This window comes from Sturnira hondurensis, unplaced genomic scaffold (genome assembly GCF_014824575.4).
Source record: "Sturnira hondurensis isolate 20B ecotype Veracruz unplaced genomic scaffold, ASM1482457v3 Scaffold0005279, whole genome shotgun sequence".
Lineage (NCBI taxonomy): Eukaryota > Metazoa > Chordata > Mammalia > Chiroptera > Phyllostomidae > Sturnira > Sturnira hondurensis.
Window position 1 is genome coordinate 10,988,601 of NW_028077910.1, and position 19,290 is coordinate 11,007,890.

Here is a 19,290-nt window from a genome sequence, read left to right on the forward strand (position 1 = left end):
GCCTGTACTTCCCCTCTGGCTGCTCATTCCTAGCTGCTACCTGAATGGTTAGAGTAGGAAGAACGAGATTTTTGTCTTTTACATTAAAGTTCATAAGTAAAATGTGAAAAACAGTGTCTCCTTGATAAAGTGTACCTTTGTGAGCATCAATGAACATAGTACAAATGTGAGGTTTGTTCAATTTGAAAAATGCTCTAAAATGAGAAAGCTAGGGCATACCTCCTTGGTTATCTTTTCATCTTAGTGTACTACTGTAACTCCATCATAAAGTCATTCTTTTTACTTAAAATTAAATATGTTGCTTACATTTTTCCAATGTATATTCTTTCATGTTATAAATGTATGTAGCTATGTCTAGCTTTGTTTCTGTCATGCTTAGTTTTTAAAGTATATATCATTTTACTGATAATAACAGTGGCTTTTGTGCTTACATATTTTACATTTTAAACATACATTTATTCTTTCAGATGGCAAAGAAGTTTAGTCGTTTAGAAATCATTCTGATTGCCCTCTTTGCAATAGTTACAATAATAGCTGTTGCCCTAATTGCTGTCTTAGCAACCAACACTCCTGCTGCTGAAGGTAAGTAGTGTTAAAAATAATTACACAGTATAGTGAAGTTAAGATAAAGTTTACTCCGTAATAGTTATGGATTTTGAAAAGTAATTTATATGAGATGGAAATTGTAAAGTACGATCTTGGGTACGTTACATAACTACCCCAACTTTTTCTATTGATTATATTTCAGTTATTTCAATGATGAGCCATTGTAATTTAGAATGTATGTGCCTTTACATTAATGGCCTTCCCTTATGGGGTAGCTTGAGAAATAACAAAGAGGCAAAGGAATCAAGGTGTTAATAGAAGGTGGAATAATTGTCTACAGTTACCAGTGAGACCCTTCTAATTAGTGGAAAGGCTGGGTTTATACTTCAGCTTTTACAGAGAGAGGTTGTATAAGTAGGAGGAAAAAGGGAAGGGGAAATGAGGTTTGGATTGTTTATCTTCTTTGTAAATTATTCTATTCTAACTTAGAGTTGATGCATACCTCTCTGGTAGACCTAATCTATTTTCTCTTTTCATCATTCCACCTTAACCAAATCAAAGCTATAAAGGATCTTAAAAAATGATCTCCAAGGTAACTATGGTTAGCATTTTGTACTGTTGTCAGTCTTTTGTCTTACCTTCTTCCAGTAAACCGAAATTTCTTTTTCTCTTACCAATATCTAATGTCTAGAAAGTTCCTCTTTATTAGGTAGAGTTGGAATTTATTTTTTTCCTTGCTATTCCCTGCTTTCTCTTCTATTTACTTCAAAGTTTCCTCTTTCTCCAACTTTTTATTTTCTTCTTTAATTCTTCTCATTCTCTACATTCTTTTCCTATCCACACATCATCTTCTTTCTTGATCTACACAACACAAATTGTAAATGTGGCATTGTACACTTTGTTTCCTTTTGAACCTACTTCAAATTCTTCTGTGAATATATTTTGTTTTTCTGAAGAAAGAGTCCAGAGGGCTCCACATAGTCAATTTTTAAATATCACTTGAATCTTTTCTTTTTAAGGACTAGGATTTGAATTGGTGTATTCTGTTTTAACATCAAGTTTATTTTTACTATATACAAATTCACGTGTTCTTTCGATGTAAACATTCATTACTTAAGAATAGGAAAACAAGTAACTTAATACCACATTTTATTTTATTGACCCTTTTCTGGTCCAGACAATAGACCCACCTCAACTCCAGGGACCGCGCGCACAACCACTGTGAACCCTGGCTTAGGGAAGTGCCCCAGTGAGCCAAATGATCCTGTCAATGAGAGAATAAACTGCATTCCAGAACAATTTCCAACACAGGTCTGCAACAAGTCTTTAATATTTTTATGAATAGATACATTATAATGCTTATTATCAGATAATTATTTAATATCAGGTTGATGCTATATTTTTAAAGGTGTAGCTGTGAATTAAGTTGCATTTATGGTTTTATTATAGTTCTGTGTAAACCAAAGAGAGATTATAGAAATAATTGAGCTTATTTTTCTGTATCTCTGTTCAATTCAAATTACAAAGTTAATATTTTCCATGCTTAACAAGCTTTTGCTATTTTATAAATCTTCCTAAAATTTTATTCTCTCAAATTGACTTCTTATTTAACCTTTGACGATATATAACACCTGAGAGAGAATATTTACTCTCCATCAGAGTATTTGTAATGATGGCATTAAAAAGTATCAGTGGAAAACAAATAATACTGATGTTTAAAGTATTATTAATATTTTTATTATTTGGTAATTCAGAAGATGAATCTGAAACAGAGATAATTCAGATTAACCAAATGGATTCATATAAACTTAAGTTGACTCTTCTCTGGTCTCCATAACCTGCATGGGAATAAAGTTCAATGTGTGTGTGTCTTTCTGTATTTACAGTTTGCAGTATTATAATGCATTGTAGTATCTATATAATGTAAATATCACATTTAATCATTATAACACATTATATACCATATACATTATATATTAAAATTATATCATACTTTTCATGATATCATATGCATATTATATATGTCCAATATATTATGTATCTCTATTATATGCATATCTATTCTGTTATATCCACAACATATATCTATTATATGCATATCTGAGTCTCACATAATTTTATGTTTAATTTTTCCATGAAAACTTGAAAATAGATAAGATTTTTTCCTTAGGACAACATTAGGAATAGTGGGTTTTACTGCTCACCAGCTAATAAAACAGCTAAATAACAGTGTTTACTGTGACGTGCTGAGAAAATTGGACAGATAATCTCTTAAATTAATATTCTCCTTAGCAAATGATTAATGCTAAACATAAAATTCTCTTCAGAAAAAATATGTGTTGTAAGAATTTTAAAGAGAAACCACATTCAAAAGCAATGGTTTAAGGTTTTGATGCTTATGATTATTCTTTAATGTCAGCCTTCTAGGCTGCTGAAGAGCGTTTTCAATGTGAAACAAATTAAACTTATGAATTTAACAAATTCTAGCTAATGTATCATATCTATAAGGAAAAGGGTGAATTTAAAAGAACTTAAAAGGTATTTTAAGAAGCAGCTGTAACTTTACCTAGAGTGTATTTAGTAATTAGCTCAAGTATCTCTAATAAAATACCACTGACTGGGTGGCTTAAAACAACAGACATTTATTTTCTCATGACTGTGGGAGCTAGAAGTCAAGGTGCCGTCTGGGTTGCTTTCTGGTAAGGCTTCTCTCCCTGGTGGTTAAGACAACTGTATCATCTTGTTTTCACATGGACCTTTGTTCCTTTGCTCTGCGAATGCAGAGGGCCAGGGAGAGGGGGAGGCAGAAAGAGAGAGAGGGGAGAGAGAGACAGAGAGAACGTCAGTGTCTCTTGTTTTTCCTGTGAGGGCAACCATCCTGTCCGATGAGAGCCTCACTTAATGACTTCGTTTAACGTTAATTATCTCCTTAAAGGCCTGTCTCCAAACACGGTCACAGGAAAGGTTAAGGCTTCCTGCAACAGAAGTGTGAGGGACACATTTCAATTCGAAACACAGAGGCAACCTGCTGTATGTAATTACCTGCAATTCAATATATACACTGATGTACACATAAAATAAAAATAAGAACATAAATTTATTTTATATTTATCTACTGAAATGTGTGCCTATTGGTAAATATTTAATGTTTCATTTTTTTGTTTTTTCAAATGAAGCAGAAATAAAAGTGACGTTAGATTAGGAATTAAAAGTAATAGGAGAAACTGCCTGAAGTCCTGAAAAATAGCAGACCCATAAATATAAATAACAAGTACCAAGATCTATACAAAAATACTCAAAATTTAATATATTAAGAGCCATGAGGGGTACATACACTTCTAAATTAATATTTTGCTGTATGTATGTAGTATGCTGAGTGATGTCCTACAAAAATTTATATCTAGTTGGAGCCTCACATGTGACCTTATTTGGAAATAAGGTATTTGCATATGTACTTAGTTAAATGAGGTCACACTGGATTAAGGTGGTCCCTAAATCCAATGACTGGAGTCTGTAAAAGAGAAGAGGTGACACACAGAAAACCACAGGGAAGAAAGCCATGTGAAGACAGAAGTAGAGCTTGGAATAATGTATCTTCAAACCAAGGGATGCTGAGGGTGGCCAGGAGAAATCAGAAGCTAGGAACAGACAAGGAAGAATTACTGCCTATGGCCTTGGCAGGAGCCTGGTTCTGCTAACACTTTGTATTAGGACTTCTCAACTCCAAAACTCTGAGAGAGGACATTTCTGACTCCTAACACCCTGCTCCTGGGTGTCACAACAGCTGGAGGAAACTCATACAATATGTTTTGAGGAACTCCATGTAATTTCATTTTACTAAGTACTTTTTAAAAAATTTTAGCAAAGCACAATTATAATTTGTTTATTTATTATTTTTGATTTTTAAAACTTTACATTTTTCCAAATTAGTATATCTGTGTCTAGTTCTACCTCTCATTTTGTACCAACATTTAAAAAAACATGTTATACAAACTACTGCAAATGACAATTTCTTTAAAATATTTAATTTATTTTTTGAGAAAGAGGATGGTAGGGAGAAAGGGAAAGAAATATCAATGTGCAGTTGCCTCTTGTGTGCCCTATACTGGGGACCTGGGCCACAACCAAAGCTTGTGCCCTGACTGAGAATCCAACCAGTGGTCCATTGGTTCACAGGTTTGCACCCAATCCACTGAGCCATACCAGCCAGGGCTACAAATGACCATTATTATACAATTATCTTTTTTCATTGTCTGGAGTATTTCTGTAAGTTAGATAATTATAGATAAAATTACCAGATCAAAAGTTACATGTAGAGTCCTGGTTGTGTGGCTCAGTGGATTGAGGACTGGCCTGCGAACCAAAGGGTCACTGGTGCGATTCCCAGTCAGGGAACATGCCTGGGTTGTAGTTCAGGTCCCCAGTAGGGGGTGCTCAAGAGGCAATGGTATGTTGATGTTTCTTTTGCTCTCTTTCTCCCTCCCTCCCATCTCTAAAAAATAGCCCATTTCTAAAAAAACAAAAGTTACATGTACATTAGAGTCTGATAAGTAATTACCCTAAATATGGTCACATTTAGCCCTGGTTGGTTTGGCTCAGTCAGTGGATTGAGCTTGGGCCTGTGAACCAATGGGTTGTTGGTTTGATTTCCAGTCAAGGCACATGCCTGAGTTGCAGGCCGGGTCCATAGTTGAGGATGTGCTAGAGGCAACCGCACATTGATGTTTCCCCCCCTCTCTTTCTCCCTCCCTTTTCCTCTGTCTAAAATAAATAAATAAAATATTTTTAAAGACAGTCACATTTAATTGTATTCTCATCTGCAATGTACATGCATGTATGTTTGTGTTTGTTGGTGGGTGCACATGTATATGTTTCTGATGCCATTTTAATTTGATGCTAGAAAAAGGAGAGAAGTTAGCATGTGTTACTTCAGCTACTAAAAGTAGAGGTTTTAACTTTTTTCAAGAGAAACAGCCAAGAAGGCAAAAATCACAGGTGTTCAAATTATGAAAGTGTACAACACTATTATATTTAAATGTTAAGTAGATTTTAATTACACTAATGTTCACATGTATACAACATCACTATGTGGCTCAACTTTTTATATAGCTGTATGTCATTTTTTCCTCTAGCCCACACATTTCTTTTCATATAGGTAATAAAATCACTGATAATACAGTATTTTGCTTTAATTGTTGAATGTAATAGTGGTAGCAACATTTGCAACACCTGGCACATAAACTAGTTTAAAAGGTTTAAGTAAATTTCAAACTAACAATTGACTGAAAATAAATACCTTACACGTATGCAGTCTTGCATTCAGGGCCATATCTTCATTTTATAGCCTTGCTTGCATCTTGATACATAATTAGTACACACAATAAATATCTTAGTTCTTCTGTATTGACTGTACAACAGCAGAATAGATTGTAATTACCCAGAGGTCAGCAACTTTCAAAATATATAAGCTTACAATAATGTGCACTGGTATGTAAATTAAGCACAACTCAGAGCATTAATCTCTGATACTGTGTAATTAATTGAATTGATAGAATATTTATATTTCTTCCAAGTGGAAGAAACAAAAAAAGTGATATTTTAACATATATACAAATAAATACAATTATTTTTAAACTGCATTTCTACTGTTGGAATGATGCCCCCATTCTAGATGTCCCCATTTTCCCTGTTTTTGCCCACCTCCACCCAGCCCCCACCCTGCTTCCTTCTGGCCTTCACAACCCTGTTGTGTCTATGGGTTATGTATGTTATGTTTTCTGGCTAATCCCTTCACCTTCTTTCATCCAGTCCCCGCCCCCACCCTCTGACATCTGTCCGTCTGTTCCTTTTGTCCATGCCTCTCTTTCTATTTTGTATGTCAGTTTATTTGGTTCATTAGACTCCACAAGTTTTTCAAACATTTATTCAAACATTTAGCTGAGTGAATGAGTGAGTAAAAAATAGAGGCTGACAAAAATGCTAACAATACTGGTCATATAATTCCTTTCATAAATGTTTTATCAGGCCACTTGTGCACTGCGAGGTTGCTGCTGGAGACCATGGAATAACTCAATTGTACCTTGGTGCTTCTTTGTGAATAACCATGGCTATAATGCAGAGGGGATTAAAACAACAAATGCTGGTGAGAATTGTTCTGTCGTGGTGATCCAATGTAATATATTTGCGGAGGAATAAACATATACTTTGAAATTTTCTTTGGAAAATATCTTCAATATAATCAAATGGAAAGGATGTATACAAAAATGTTTACATGGTTATATTTAATTGGGGCAACTGTAATATAATAAGAAAATATTAAAAGTATTAGCTAATCAAAAATGAGACATATTACATTTTACTATGCTTTCCAGAATAAGTTTTTCTATTTTTCAAAAATGTGAGTATTTTTGGTTCTAAATTTTAAGGACTCATAAAGTGTATTGCGGTCTGGAAGTAATGAGCAAAATTTTGTTTTTAAAATGTTATTTTTTTTATCCTTAACCTGAAGACATGCCTGGTAATTTTAGAGAGAGAAGAAAGGAAGGAGAGAGGGAGAGGGACAGACATGTCATGTGAGAGAGACATATCCATTGGTTGCCTCTAGGGATGCACCTCAACTGGGACTGAACCCTCAGCCCAGGCCTGTGCCTGACCAGAAATCAAACCCGCCACCCTTCTGTCCATGGGGCGATGCTCCAACCAACTGAGCCACCCTGGCCAGGGCAAATTTCGGTGTTCTCAAAGAGTCAGTCCATGTTATCACTATTAGGTAGGGATGGTGAGGTTGATACTGATTTATTGTGTTTTGAAGTAGTTAAAAATAGTTGGATATGGTTATGCCTGAGCTGTATTCATACTATCTCAAGCAAAATAATTAATATATTAAAAATAAATTGAAATAAATTAATTATTTAAAGAATTTATTTTTATTTTTTATATTTTATTTATTTATCTTCAGAGGGGAAGGGAAGGAGAGAAGGAGAGAAATATCAATGTATGGTTGCCTCTCGTGCATCCCCTGCTGGGAACTGGCCTGCAACCCAGGCATGTGCCCTGACTGGGAATCGAACCGCGATCGTGTGGTTCGAAGGCCCGTGCTCAATCCACTGGGCTACACCAGCCAGGGCTAAAGAATTTATTTTTATGTACCTTCTATATTGAAAAGGGGGTATGTGTGATCAAGTCAATAACTTTATAAAAATAAGAAAACATTTAATAATTATTAATCTTTACAAATAAAGGCATGACTCATAACATGTTTTTATGTTTCTTTAAGGACTTGAAGCCAGACTAAACAGGATATCTTCCCCTACACTGTTTGGAAATGACATTAACAGTGTTCTCCTCACAACTCAAAGTCAGACACCCAATCGTTTCCGGTTCAAGGTTTGTTTTTTGAGATTTCTAAAACAAAGTTAATAATGAAAGGCATGTTATAAGCATACCCCTTAACCTACCAAGACATTTGCTCTCTCAAGAAATATGTGTTCTATAGTGAAGGGCTAATTGGCATACTGGACTTCTCTGAGCTTGTTTATTCAAACATGACATAAATAATTTCTCAGGAAGTTATTTTTTGAAAATGTAATAATGTAGTCAATGAAAAATATTTGATAAAGTTATTTTAACTACAGACTGTGACTAGGGATTCATTTGAAATTTAACTTGAGAGAAGGTTTAAATGTACCATAAATGTGATTCACACATTCTTAACTTTTTTATTTGTATCATTTTATTTGTGATTTTAAAGAAACTAAATTTTGTGGTATTTTTTAAGCAAGTAGTTTACCAGTATGTTTTTTTAATTTAGAAGTGAAAATAGCACCCTATTCTTTACCTTTCTAGCAAAAATTTCACAGGAATTAAGAAATTTTTTAAACAGAATTTAAAATACCCATAGGATTTCTAAGGGATAAACATTGAAAAGCAGCAAGGATAACTGAGTTCACAAAAATCCAGTATTCAAAAATAAATATTTTATAATGTTATCATTACTTTTTATTCATCAATAAAAATATTTGTTTTGTATATACTACTTTTGTAACCAACAAATTCAGTTTATTTCTTACCAATCTATACAATTAGTTTTCTATGTAGCTATTCAACAATGTTGAAATTAAGTTTGTGACTAGATTAATAGCTCATCTATAAATTATTAAATTAAGCGCTTTCTATTTGGAACTTGCTTTTAATATTTAATTACGGATTACAAAATTAAGTGTTTTGAGTCAAATAATACTAATTTGTTTAAATCTTTGTAGATCACCGATCCAAATAATAAAAGATACGAAGTTCCTCATCAGTTCACAAAAGAATTTACTGGAAATGCAGCTTCTAATACATTGTATGATGTGCAGGTTACAGAAAATCCTTTTAGCATCAAAGTTATTAGAAAAAGCAATAGGAGAACTTTGTAAGTAATTACTTTATATTTATATAACTTTAAACAGCTTTTCAATTTTATCCTGTTTTAGAATTAGAAAAATATTAAATCATTTTCAGGAAAAACAGTTTTTTCTTCCAAAAAGAATGGGTGTATATCTTTGTAAAGATATAATGATACAGGGGGTTTATTTCCTGTGGATGGAAGGTGCAAGAATGGGCCAACAAAGCCAAAGGTGGAGAGCATCAGTCACTCAGTGTTAGCCTTGCTATATTTGCCCATACCTCGGGACCCTATTGTGACCTTTCCCTATTATTTGCCATACCCTGTTGTCACTTTGTGGGATCAAATAGTTTTTACTCAGAGAAGGGCTAATTTTCATAGTACTGTTAAAAGATTTTAATATACATTACATTAAATATAGTATTTATTGTCTAAATGATGAATGTAGTGTGAGGGATATAAGTGACAAAGAAGTTAGTAGTTTTCAAGATGAATTATCTTGCATTTCCAAGAGAGCTTCATTAAGCAATCAAGATCAAATCTTTGCATTTATTTTTCTTAAATATATTTTAATAGTTTGCAATTATTTTATGTAAATTCACAAAAACACTAAATGTTCTTTCACATGTCTCATAGTATATATTTGATGTGCAAAAAAACCCAATCTTTATTCTTTTCTAAAAATGATTTTGAGGTTAATTTTAGTATATAGGTCAGACGTGGGACGTCAGAACAAGACTTCATTTTAAAACTATGTCCCTGCAGAAAGGCAGAAGTAGGCTTGAAATCTGACTCTGCTGCCTACCAGTTCGTCACCTGGGAAAACATGAATTAATTTCCCAAATTTCTGACATTTGTGAAATGGTATTGATAAAGGTGCTGTGTTTTAGTGTTATGATGAAGATTAAAGGAGAGAATGCATGTGAAGGAGTTACATTGGTGATGATGAAGCACACTGTATTGATGGAATTGACAAGTTCTGGTCATGGTGTAATGCACGCGTTCTTGAGAAATGGTCACAGCTAAAGAGTGACATATTTATAATGAAATAATATGGACTCATATTTCATAGAATTATTTTATTTTATTTTTAGTTTATACTCATAGATGTCCCCATTTCTCCCCCCTTTGCCTACCCCCTCCCAGGCCCCATCCTTCTTCCCTCTGACCATCACCACGCTGTTGACTGTGTCTATGGGTTATGTATATGTATTATTTGGATAATCCCTTCACTTTAACATTTTTTATACTTCTTTTATGGTACAGGTTTGACACCAGCATTGGTCCCTTGGTATACTCTGATCAGTATTTACAGATCTCAACCAAACTTCCTAGTGAATACATTTATGGTTTTGGAGAACACATTCATAAGACATTTCGTCATGATTTATATTGGAAAACATGGCCAATTTTTAGCCGAGATCAAATTCCTGCTGATGTAAGGAACGATCTTTCTTGTTATAAATAAAATCATTATACTGGAGCAGATGGTATTTTTAGCGTATTAGAAATTCTTCAGTGTTACTTAATTCAGAAGCTTTTTTACTGTAAGGATAAGGATTGATAACAAAGACACAAATTACATCAATAAGTGAGCAGTAGATTTTATGCATGCTTAGTTGTTTCTAGTTATGAGTGTTTTATTTTGATTTTCATATTTTATCATTTCCTTTTCAGTCACTCTTGTATTTATTTATTTTGTTCATTACAGCAATTTATTATAATAATTATCTCAAGTTTTATGTGTTTTGCAGTTATTTTAGCTAATTGAGTATTTAAATTTTAGGTATGTTATTTTAATTAATTTTCTAATTTTGTTTCTTTTTTTTAACATTTTTAAAAATTTATTTAATTATTTTTCATGTACAGTTTTCTATCTATTACTCCCATCCCATCCCACCCCCCATGCTTGTATTTAAAACTACCCGTGGCTAGTCATTTCATTAGAATAATTCCAAACTCTTATGTTATACTGGGTTTGTGTAATATAGGCTCTGCTTTTCTACTGGGTATCTTCATATGCCTACTTCTTCCCCTCCTATAATCTACGATAATCTTCTATCAATTCACATATTTGCACAGAAAAGTTTTTCTGTTTATAAGTACTGAAATTTGAAGTTTTTTATAATATATACAATGCCAGTGAGAACTCATTTGAAGTTTCACTGCAGAAGAATTTCTCACAAATTCTTTTATGCAGAATTAATATTTACTTTCTAACCTTTTATTTATATTTTAGTATAGAAATAATCACAGTGTATTATTTGTGTATATATTTTCTCTTTTTAAAATATTTTATTTATTTACTTTTAGACAGAGGGAAAGAAAGGGAGAAAGAGGGAGAGAGAAACATCAATATGCGGTTTCCTCTCACTCATCCCTTACCCGGGATCTGACCCGCAACCCAGGCATGTGCCCTGACTGGAAATCCAACCAGTGATCCTTGGGTTTGCAGGCTGGCGCTTGATACCCTGAACCATACCAGCCAGGACCATTTAAACATTTATTAATTTATGATTGCTATGAGTCAAATTGTAGGAACTTTTAAAATGCTGATGCTGATATTTTATTCCCCAAAATGAATAAGTACATTTGTTTTAAAAAATCTCTTTTGGTATAGAACCACGAATGAATTCTACCAATAAATTCTAGAGTGTCACTATCAGTAATAAACACCTAATAAACTCCTGGCTGATGACCTTGTAGCTATGCTAAATACACTCAAGCAGTCTTATTTCTTTCAGCTTACGTTACCAATTTTCCTCCTTCATTTCATCCACTCATTACCTCTCATCAAATGTACTGCAAAGTTCTGTGAGGGTGGACATAATCTGGTCATTCATTGCGGTTCCTTAGGAATACATGGACATAATGAATAGATGTGTCAACACCCTGTCATGAATAGCTTCTTAAAGCTCATTGATCATAATAAAACATAAAAGAAAGTTAATTAATCTATTACTAATGTAATATATATGTTATGCACTTTATCTTAATATATTAATAATTAAAATCAGTTTGATGTTTTTTGTGCTGTAAAGTTTTAGTCATATGAGAGATACACTGTCTGCCATATGAACAAAACTAGGTTAATAAAATTAACCTAGAGATGTGAGGGGTAAGTTATAGAAACAACTTGGAATTTGTAAAAGCCATTTTGAATAAATAATCTTTGTATAGTACGTATACTCAAAATGTAATTTCCAACTTTTGTCTTATAGAATAACAACAATTTATATGGCCACCACACATTCTTCATGTGCATTGAAGATACTTCTGGAAAGTCATTTGGCGTTTTCTTAATGAACAGCAATGCAATGGGTAAGAGCACTCTATCTGTTAATATATTTAAATGAAATTTAACTTGAAATATTTTAGCTATGTTCTTTATTCCAATCATAGATGTTATATATCAGAGCAAACTCTATTGTTAGTGGTTTAGTGTGTGAAATTATAAGTAGGTTTTATAGTTAGTGAGACACTGAAGTTTTGCATGTCAGTGCTCTATTTTGCTATATTGTGAGTTTCAGGTACTTTCCTTCCCGTTCAGAGTCGCATCGAAATACTGGCATCTCAGTATTTCGATAGGAACACTCCCATTTCCGCAGCCTCATTTGTTAAGATGTTAGCATCTTAACAAAGTAAAAAAGAGAAAGGTCTATGGGAAGAGAAAGAAAAAAGACTATTTTTTAGTTTATCATAATTCATGTAAATGTAGGATCTTTTGATTTTTAATGTTATAAGTACAATATCTGTATATAAGAGGTGAATTGGTAAAATAAGAAGCCAAAAAATGAATAATTGTTCAGTAAGAACAGTGATGTTATATGGTTTTCCAGGCATTTGTTCTGTTTTACATATAGAAATGTGTAATCTTACATGTTTTTTTCTTAGAAATTAGCCTGTAATAACATGACCTTTCAGAGAATCTTCATTTTAAAATAACTAATTGATACACAACTTCAGAAATAAATATTTTCTTTTGTAAAATGACTGGTCCTCTATCCCTTGCTATGCAATTCCCAAGAAAGCTTTTTCCAGCATTTTCCGGGGAAACACCTGGCATATCCTATCGTAAACCTCACACTTGTTGGCATTCTACTTTTCCTCTGTATTCTTTCTATCTTCAATATCTTATTTCCTCATAATTATTTAACAACAGTGTAAAATTATGTGATTATTATAAAGTAAGTAAATACTATAATTATTTATCACCATATACCTTTTTCACTATTTACACATGCTTTTTCAATGTTTGTTTTGCAGAGATTTTCATCCAGCCTACTCCTATCGTAACTTACAGAGTTATTGGTGGCATTCTGGACTTTTACATCTTTCTAGGTGACACACCAGAACAAGTAGTTCAACAGTATCAGGAGGTATGTTCATGTCCATATTACAGAATTGTTTTCTTCCACGTATTGTCTCTAACATGTTTACATATTTAGGTGATGCTATTCAAGGTATCTGGGGCCTGGCAGATAAATATGTTTTTAAAGTTTATACATTTTCATGTCTGAGTTGGTGGTTTATGTTTTTGTTTTTGTTTTCAATACAGTGAAGCTTATGCATATTTAAATGTTTGAATTTCTGATATAAAATTATTAGATCATTGAGTATAGGAGTTGAATTTCTCCATAAGGAAGTGTCTTCAAGCTTCAGGATAGGCAATGGATGTATGGGTTGAGCATCCTTGTAATAAAAATCCTAGAGGCAGCCTAGTTATGAGGAAGGCAAATGGAACTTGCTGTTGATGGACAGTAGGTAAACTCCACGAAAATTGACTCTGATATTTAGAGTTACTTACAAGGGCAGATTTTAAATCACAGTCTGAAGTTTTACATCTGAAGATTATTATCTAAGTAACTCTCACTTACCTATTAAATAATATCCTAGTTTACCTGAGCCTAAAACGGACCTTAGGGAGATTAAAAATCAGGGCTTATCTTGAGCCTGATTTTTAAAGTGTCTTCCATATCATTGTTCTCCTAAATTTCTGGCGTAATCATGAAAAAAGAAATCATTTTATTGGTATTAGCTGTAAGGATCATGCCTGTTTTAAAGATCTTTTTTACTGATTATATTTTGACATATAATTCCCATTTCCTAAAATAATCTTAGAGGAAATAATTACTGTCAAAAACTGCCTTCAGTTATGGTCCAAAAGCCTAAAATGAGAGTACCTATGATTATACACAATTGGGTAGTTTACAATGTCTACCAATTTCCAAATTGCTGTTGAGAAATGTGGATTTCAGAAAGAACACGAAAGTTGCAGTCTCTGTTATATGAAGTCATAATGACAGTGCCAGGCCCACCTACATACAGATTTGTGTATAGATAGCACATCATCAAAGCAGGAGGCAGCATGTTTTTAAAGGAATTTCACATTTCATTTTTGAAATATTGATGGGGAGAGTTGACTATTACATGTGGATCCGAGCAGTGGTTGAGGTTGAGTCACGCTTCACGTGTGAGTGCAGCGTACAGGTGACAGGGCAGCGGCTCGCACGGTTTTGTGGATCGAGTTGCAGAGCCTTGAACTTAGGCAGTAACATAAAAGAATGGTGTATCATGGAGTGCTGTTAAACATGGCTGCATTTAAACGAGGCCCAAATTATGTGGAGAGGAAACAATAGAAATTTTGCTTCTTGTTTGAAAGAGAACTAAGATTCCTCTCTGTGCAACCTAACCTATTGTTCTATAATATATACTAATAAATATTCTATGTACTCTTATGAAATATGTTATATCACATAAATAATACATACAATTCACAAAGAAAATGTAATCATGTGTCCAAATCTTTACATACATTTTGCAGAACATGGAGATATTTATAATAGAGTTTTAAAATACTGAGTTCTTAAAAGCTTTATTTGATAAGTTATTTCAAAAAATAAATTTAATGCTTACATTGGGTAGAATATAATATCCCAATATTAATGTTTACTTTTAATTTTTACACAGTGATATTTAGACATACATAATAGAGAAATCGTGGATAAACATACAAGCAAATCTAAACCATGCCAAATAAGATTTTATCTGTCTTAAAGTAAACTAATAGTTACTTTTCCGTGAAAAAGTAATATTGGCTCACCCATATGTCCACTTGCAAAACCATGCTCTCTGTTACTGTGATGAGACACTGATACTCTGTTTTAGCCGTACACTGGGCCTACTTGGGCCACAGAGACAATGGAAGGAGAGAATCTATTTGGTCCTCAGGGGAAAAGAAGCCATGGCCTACATGTTAATGAGATGAGACAAGTATCTTATAAAATAACTGAGTGGGAGCCTTGTATGACATGTATTTTATTAATATTTTTGAAAATGTAAGGGAATAGAAATTGTATACATTTTTAAAGATTTTATTTAATTTATTTTTAGAGAGAGGGGAAGGAAGGGAGAAAATGAGGCAGATAAAATCAATGTGTGAGGGAAACATTGACTGGTTGCTTCTTACGTCCCCCAACTGGGCACCTGACCCACCACCCAGGGCATGTGCCCTGATTGGGAACTAGTGATCTTTGTGTTTACGTGACAACACCCAACCCTCTGAGCCACACCAAGCCAAAGCAAAATTGTATACTTTTAAACACCTTCTCATTTTACAAGATCACTCATTCATTCATTCATTTTGTTGTTAGGGAAGTGGAAGTAAGGTCGATTTCCTTTTTCTCTGATCTTTGATACTATTTATTTATTCTCTTCTTTCATTTTACATGTTGTTCATCGTATGCCTTTGCAAAGTTACTTAAGTGCTAACTTTCTAATTTTTCAACCAGATACAAACCAAAAAATGACAAAACATAAATGTTTTAAGTTTTTAAGAACAGAATTCTAACAAACTATCTTGGACTCATTGAAAATGCAGTGACACTAAATATTATTTGAAATATGTAGTTAGATGAATGCTAGAAATATAATAGAATCGGAAGCATATTAATACTAAGCTGTGATGCTGCTTATTGAAACTAATTATAATCCATTTACTTTAAGCTCATTGGACTACCAACAATGCCAGCTTATTGGAACCTTGGATTCCAACTGAGTCGCTGGAATTATAAATCAATTGATACACTGAGAGAAGTGGTGAAAAGAAACCGCGAAGCTGGCATACCATTTGTAAGTGGGATGAAGGGTTTGTGAGAAGGGGTACCATGTTAAATATTGTCACGTAACAATAAATGTAGGGAACTGTTCGAATTAATGTATAGATTATTTCTAATGATATTTAAGCTGCCTTTAAATGATAAAGTACATTTATTATCGTACATAATGTCCAGATCTATGTGAGATTTTGAGAACTTATTATGAGTTACACTTTGACATAATACATGTTTAACTGTGTGCAGTATCATAGTTTTTAGTAAACTCTATCATTAAAGCCTATATACTCTGTAATAAACATTTAACATTTTATTTTCTGTGTAGGTTTTATTTTGTATACAATTAATCAGATTATATCATAATACATATCCAGTTATCCTCACTGAAACAAATGTGAAGAACCATAATGCTTTTGTACTTTAGAATTAGAAAAACTAGTTTTATAAAACATAAAAATCAGCACTCTTTAGTGAAATAAAAGTGATCTAAGTTCATTTACTTTTTAATAATTATATGTAGAACAAAAAATCTTGGGACTGAAAGTTGAAGTGATTAGAGAGTTATTTCAGTAGTATTTGTTAATATACACACACTCTGCTTGCTTTTAGGACACACAGGTCACTGATATTGACTATATGGAAGAGAGGAAAGACTTTACTTATGATAAAGTTAATTTCAGTGGCCTCCCTGAATTTGTTCAGGATTTGCATGATCATGGACAGAAATATGTCATCATCTTGGTAATAACAGATTTTATATTAATATAATTTTAATAATTACACTTCTGTCAGTTCGTAGATTTTCTATAGTTTTTATTTTTTCTATTGTGTCTCTAATGTGCTGTTGAGTCAGCTCTGATTACTAGCTACCATGCCTGTGGCTTCTTCTGTGGAGTCAAGCCATTTCACATTTGGTCTTCCTTTTTCCCTTCTGTCTTCTAATTTTCCCAACACTATTGTCTTTCACAGAGAACTCTGCCTTCTCATGATGTTCTGGCAGTGAGCCAGCTTTGGTCTTGCCATTTTTGTCATCAATGACATTTCAGTCTTAATTTGTTCTACGACCGACTTGTTTGTATTTCTGGTGACCTGGGGCATCCACAGAGCTCTCCTCCAACATCATATTTCAGATAATTTTTTCCCCTATTAGTCTTCTTCATTGTCCAATTTTTATATACATATGTAGTAATTGGGAAAATGAGGGTATAAATGATCTTAGCCTTGGTTTCTAATGACACATTTTCACTTTTGGTGATTTTTTTAATTCTTATTAGGACCCTGGCATTTCCATAAGTAATCGTGCAAATGGAGCCCGATATGAAACCTACGAGAGGGGAAAAGCACAGAATGTGTGGGTAAATGAGTCAGATGGGACTACAGCAATTGTTGGAGAGGTACGTTATAATAATTGCTAAAGTTTTGTTGCTCAGCTATTCTATTGTGCAGTGACAAAATTTTGTGTGAGTGTATTCACATTCAAAACTAGGTTTGGTATTTGTGTAGAGAATTTTAGGCAGAGGAAATTGTTCAGTTATCTCTAAAACAGTTTTTATAACAAGACAGATCATTTTTAGTGTGATGCACCACTAAAAGTAAAGATAACAAAATGTAATTAATTTAGATTACTATACAATTCTGATAATTTCATATAAAATAATGTATTATAGTTTGAGTATTTGTTTGCTGTGTCATAAGTTTTACAGTTTATATTTAATCCTCACAATAAATAACATGATGGTTATGATTAAAGTTCTTAATTTATAGGTGAAAAGGTGAATTTGAGAGGGCTGAAGTAGCTCTCCTAATATCAAGCGCTAATAACAGCAGAGTCAGGAAAGTGCTTAGCTCTAAAATGCAAAATCTTAACCAGGATAAACACTCCTTTGGAGACAACTGTATAAGACCTATCACAACCCATAATGTCTAGATACATTGACTTTGTGATTCCACTTCTGTATTTTAGTTAAAAGAATAAAACAGGAGAAAATAGAAATTTATAAAAACATGTTTATTATAGCATTATTTAAAATACTGATGAATATCCTATCACTTTTTATCTCATTTATCAAAGTTAAAATTTCTGTTGAAAGTCTTCTTCAATTATGAGTGCCACTGGAAAATAAAGCAGAATTTCCTCCCTATAAAATAGAGCCTGTGAAAATTGAGTACTGATATGCTGTGCATTGTTTTATGCTTTATATTTAATCTTCACAATAAAATAATGTGATAGCCATGATTCAAATTCTTAATTTACAGGCAAAAAAGTGATTTTGAGAGAGGTGAATTCCTACTTATAAAACCTAATGAGCCCTGGCTGGTGTAGCTCAGTGGATTGAGCATGGGCCTGTGAACCACACAATCGTGGTTCGATTCCCAGTCAGGGCACATGCCTGGGTTGCAGGCCAGTTCCCAGCAGGGGACTCACAAGAAGCAACCATACATTGATATTTCTGTCCTTCTCTCCTTCCCTTCTTCTCTAAAAATAAATAAATAAAATCTTTAAAAAAAAACCTAGTGAGAACTCACAGAATACATTTTTTTAGGATCTGCTCTGTTGGATATGGACAGGTCAGATAACCAATGTGAATGATTTGGATATAAAACAATATTATCTCTCCTAATTTATCTGAAATTGAATTTACCTTGTCTGATGTTATTTTAAGTGTTGAGTAAAATAATTTAAAGAAACACCAATTGTAAAGAGGCAGCATAATTTGTGTAGAGTTGAATAGCGTGGCCTATGATTAGAGAGTACCTGGTGTTCAATTTCTTCTTTGCCATTTATTAGCATTTGACCTTGAACAACTTACTTAACTCCTCTGTTCATCCTTTTCTTTACCTGTAAAAAGGGTTTAATTTTAGTGCCAACATCATCTGTAAAATGATGATAAAAATAGTACCTTATTTCTTAAATTTCTAGTAAAGAATAAATAGGTTATTGGTAATTAAAATGCTTGAAACATTGCCCAGCATGTAAGTATCATACCTTCATTTGTTATACAATATATACATTTTTTTTTCATTTGAATTATTAGGAAGCAGTTGTCTTTGAAAATGAACTAATAATGTATTTTCTATTACCAGACAATTAATTTATTATATATATTTTTATTAACCGAACCTTCTAGGATGCTAATAATTAAATTAATTTATAGTCAAAGTAACAATCTCACCCCCTGTATTTCTATTTTTTCCCTTCATAAATGCTTAATGTTCTCCTTCTACTTCTTCACTTTAACTGCC

At 33.0% G+C, this 19,290-nt stretch overlaps 1 protein-coding gene across 1 annotated transcript in view; it reads left to right on the forward strand.

Annotated features, from left to right (window-relative positions):
- Positions 1-467: 467 nt before the first annotated feature.
- SI (sucrase-isomaltase) overlaps positions 468-19,290 on the forward strand; it is an 83,927-nt gene continuing 65,104 nt past the window's right edge. The window contains exons 1-11 of the mRNA XM_037046709.1: positions 468-582; positions 1,724-1,857; positions 6,571-6,688; positions 7,823-7,932; positions 8,808-8,959; positions 10,199-10,370; positions 12,154-12,253; positions 13,199-13,311; positions 15,938-16,063; positions 16,657-16,788; positions 17,322-17,441. Of these exons, the coding sequence (XP_036902604.1) occupies positions 468-582; positions 1,724-1,857; positions 6,571-6,688; positions 7,823-7,932; positions 8,808-8,959; positions 10,199-10,370; positions 12,154-12,253; positions 13,199-13,311; positions 15,938-16,063; positions 16,657-16,788; positions 17,322-17,441 (1,392 nt within the window). The remainder of the gene's footprint in view (positions 583-1,723; positions 1,858-6,570; positions 6,689-7,822; positions 7,933-8,807; positions 8,960-10,198; positions 10,371-12,153; positions 12,254-13,198; positions 13,312-15,937; positions 16,064-16,656; positions 16,789-17,321; positions 17,442-19,290) is intronic.